Source organism: Myotis davidii, unplaced genomic scaffold (assembly GCF_000327345.1).
Source record: "Myotis davidii unplaced genomic scaffold, ASM32734v1 scaffold551, whole genome shotgun sequence".
NCBI lineage: Eukaryota > Metazoa > Chordata > Mammalia > Chiroptera > Vespertilionidae > Myotis > Myotis davidii.
The window spans coordinates 1,453,698-1,456,320 of record NW_006283788.1 but is presented as its reverse complement, the minus strand read 5'-3'; the positions used below and the strand labels follow the sequence as shown (position 1 = coordinate 1,456,320).

The 2,623-nt window shown below is 57.2% G+C and overlaps 1 protein-coding gene across 1 annotated transcript in view; it reads left to right on the top strand.

The window, feature by feature from the left end:
- Positions 1-2,623, top strand: part of NFIC (nuclear factor I/C (CCAAT-binding transcription factor)) — a 59,757-nt gene that overhangs the window by 9,212 nt on the left and 47,922 nt on the right. The window contains exon 3 of the mRNA XM_015566974.1: positions 2,253-2,619. Coding sequence (XP_015422460.1) covers positions 2,253-2,619 — 367 coding nt within the window. The remainder of the gene's footprint in view (positions 1-2,252; positions 2,620-2,623) is intronic.

The following is a 2,623-nucleotide window of genomic DNA, read 5'->3' as shown; positions in this document are numbered from 1 at the left end:
GCAGGCAAGCTGGGCCTCCAGGCCTCCCCAGACACCTTCGAGCCCCACTTCCAGCCTTTGTTGGCCAGTCTGGTCAACCTCCTTGAATGAGGGCCAGGAAAGGTCAAGGCTACCAACCTCCCCTGCTTCCAGCCGACTCCATTATCCCAGGGGAATCCCTGCTCACACTGGACCCAGCTGACCCGCCCCAGCCGGCCTGCAGTGGGGGTGGTGTATGAGAGCTGGGCCTGGATTCTGGCCCTAACTCGGCTGCCTGCTGCTGGGTGATCTAGGACAAGTCACTTGACTTCTCTGTGCCTTGTTTTCTTGTCTGTAAAATGGGAAGCTCGACAGTACCCGTCTGTAGGCACAGGGTGCTCATAGCTGTTGAAGACAAGGCCCAGGCCCAGAGCTAGGGCCCCATGGATAGTTACTGTGCATCCTCATTACGATTGCGATTTCCCACCTCCAGGCCTTGGCCCCTGCTGTTCCCTCTGCCTGGAATGCCTTTCCCGTATGGAAAACTCCTACTCATGCTTCAAAACTCCAACTCCTAGCCCCACTTTTCTCTGTGAGGCATTGTTTTCTGACAGCTTAGCAATTCTTCCCCGTCTTTCCAGCAGCCCCACGAGTAGAAATCATTGTGGTACCTATTTCACAGAAAAGGAAACAGAAGCTCGAAGAAGGGACTGCCCAAGGTCACACAGCCAAGGAAGGGGAGAAGTGGGACTTGGATGTAGGCAGCTTCTGAGCTGACACCCTCCAGCCTGCCACACTCCATGGCAGAAAGGGATGAAGGGAAATGGTGGTTTGCAGTATGGGCAGCCAGTCATCACGGCTTGGTCACCCCCAGGCTGGGTCTGTGTTCCAGGCTTCCAGCAGCCAAGGCCTCCTCCAAGGTCCGGGGCCGAGGCTGCCCCGGGAGCCCCTGCTGGACCCCGGCTCCCTGCCGTTTTCCCCAGGACTCTTGTCCTTGTTCTTGGCCAGAGTTAAGTCTGTTCTCGGCCAGGCAGATGTCAGTCGAATGGCAGAGAGAACCGGTAGCACCTCCCTGCTCCCACCCTGCGGGCTCCAGGGCTGGAGGGGGCCCAGCATAGGCCAGAGCACAGTGTGCGCCTTACTCCGCCTGACTGGAGGCGTGGGATTGATGAGGGGTAAGGACGGGCCTCACTTGGCCTCTGGAGGGGTTCAGGGTGGATGATGAGGGGAGCACCCGCAGTACAGCTGAAAGGAGGTGCCACCCCAACATCAGGAGTGGGGCCTCGCCATTTACATCTTACCTAGGTTGCACTTACAGTGTAGAGTGGAATAGTGGCAACTAAAATATTCACTGTCTGTTCTTATGGTACTTCAAACCCCAGTTCTAGAAGGCAGAGAATGGATCCATGACATCCTCACTCTCCCGACCTCAGTTTTCCCATCTGTACAATGGGTCCCCATCAGTCTCCACCTGGAACCCTCAGCTTGTCCTGTTTTGGGTTTTAAGACAGTTTTTCGCCGAAACCAGTTTGGCTCAGTGGATAGAGCGTCAGCCTGCGGACTGAAAGGTCCCAGGTTCGATTCCGGTCAAGGGCATGTACCTGGGTTGCGGGCACATCCCCAGTAGGAGATGTGCAAGAGGCAGCTGATCGATGTCTCTCTCTCATCGATGTTTCTAACTCTCTATCTCTCTCCAGTCAACCCTGAGCAATGCTACTAGGTTTACTCATTCTCTGGGTTCTAGGGAGGTAGTACGAAGTAATGGGAGGGAAAAGGAATGCCTCGAATAGTATGTTTTCAACTTAAAAAATGTTTTTAAAATATATTTTTATTTCTCAGAGAGGGAGAGGGAGAGGGAGAGAGAGATGCAAACATCAGTGATGAGAGAGAATCATTGATCGGCTGCCCCTTGTACACCCCACACTGGGGATCGAGCCCGCAACCCAGGCATGTGCCTCGACCAGGAATCCAACCGTGACCTCCTGGTTCATAGGTCGATGCTCAACCACTGAGCCATGCTGGCCGGGCCATGAATGCCTTTCTTGGCCTGGGCTGTCCATCTAATCCAAGCCTCAGTTTCCCCATGTGGGCAAGGAGTTCTCACCTGTCCCCCAGAAACTTCTGCTGGGCCCCCTCAGCTTTCCCCAGGAGGTGGAGGGGTCTGCAGTGGTCCCCGCCTCTCCCTCCTCTGTCTACTGAGTTTGCTTGGGGGTTCCCGAGCCTGAGTCTTCTGGTCCGGGCTGTGGGTCCCGGGTGCCCAGCGCCTCCTGACCTCCTGCCTTTCCTGCCCGCAGGATGAGTTCCACCCGTTCATCGAGGCGCTGCTGCCTCACGTGCGCGCCTTCGCCTACACCTGGTTCAACCTGCAGGCGCGGAAGCGCAAGTACTTCAAGAAGCACGAGAAGCGGATGTCCAAGGACGAGGAGCGCGCGGTGAAGGACGAGCTGCTGGGTGAGAAGGCCGAGGTGAAGCAGAAGTGGGCGTCGCGGCTGCTGGCCAAGCTGCGCAAGGACATCCGGCCCGAGTGCCGCGAGGACTTCGTGCTGGCCATCACCGGCAAGAAGGCGCCGGGCTGCGTGCTCTCCAACCCCGACCAGAAGGGCAAGATGCGCCGCATCGACTGCCTGCGCCAGGCCGACAAGGTGTGGCGGCTGGACCTGGGCAT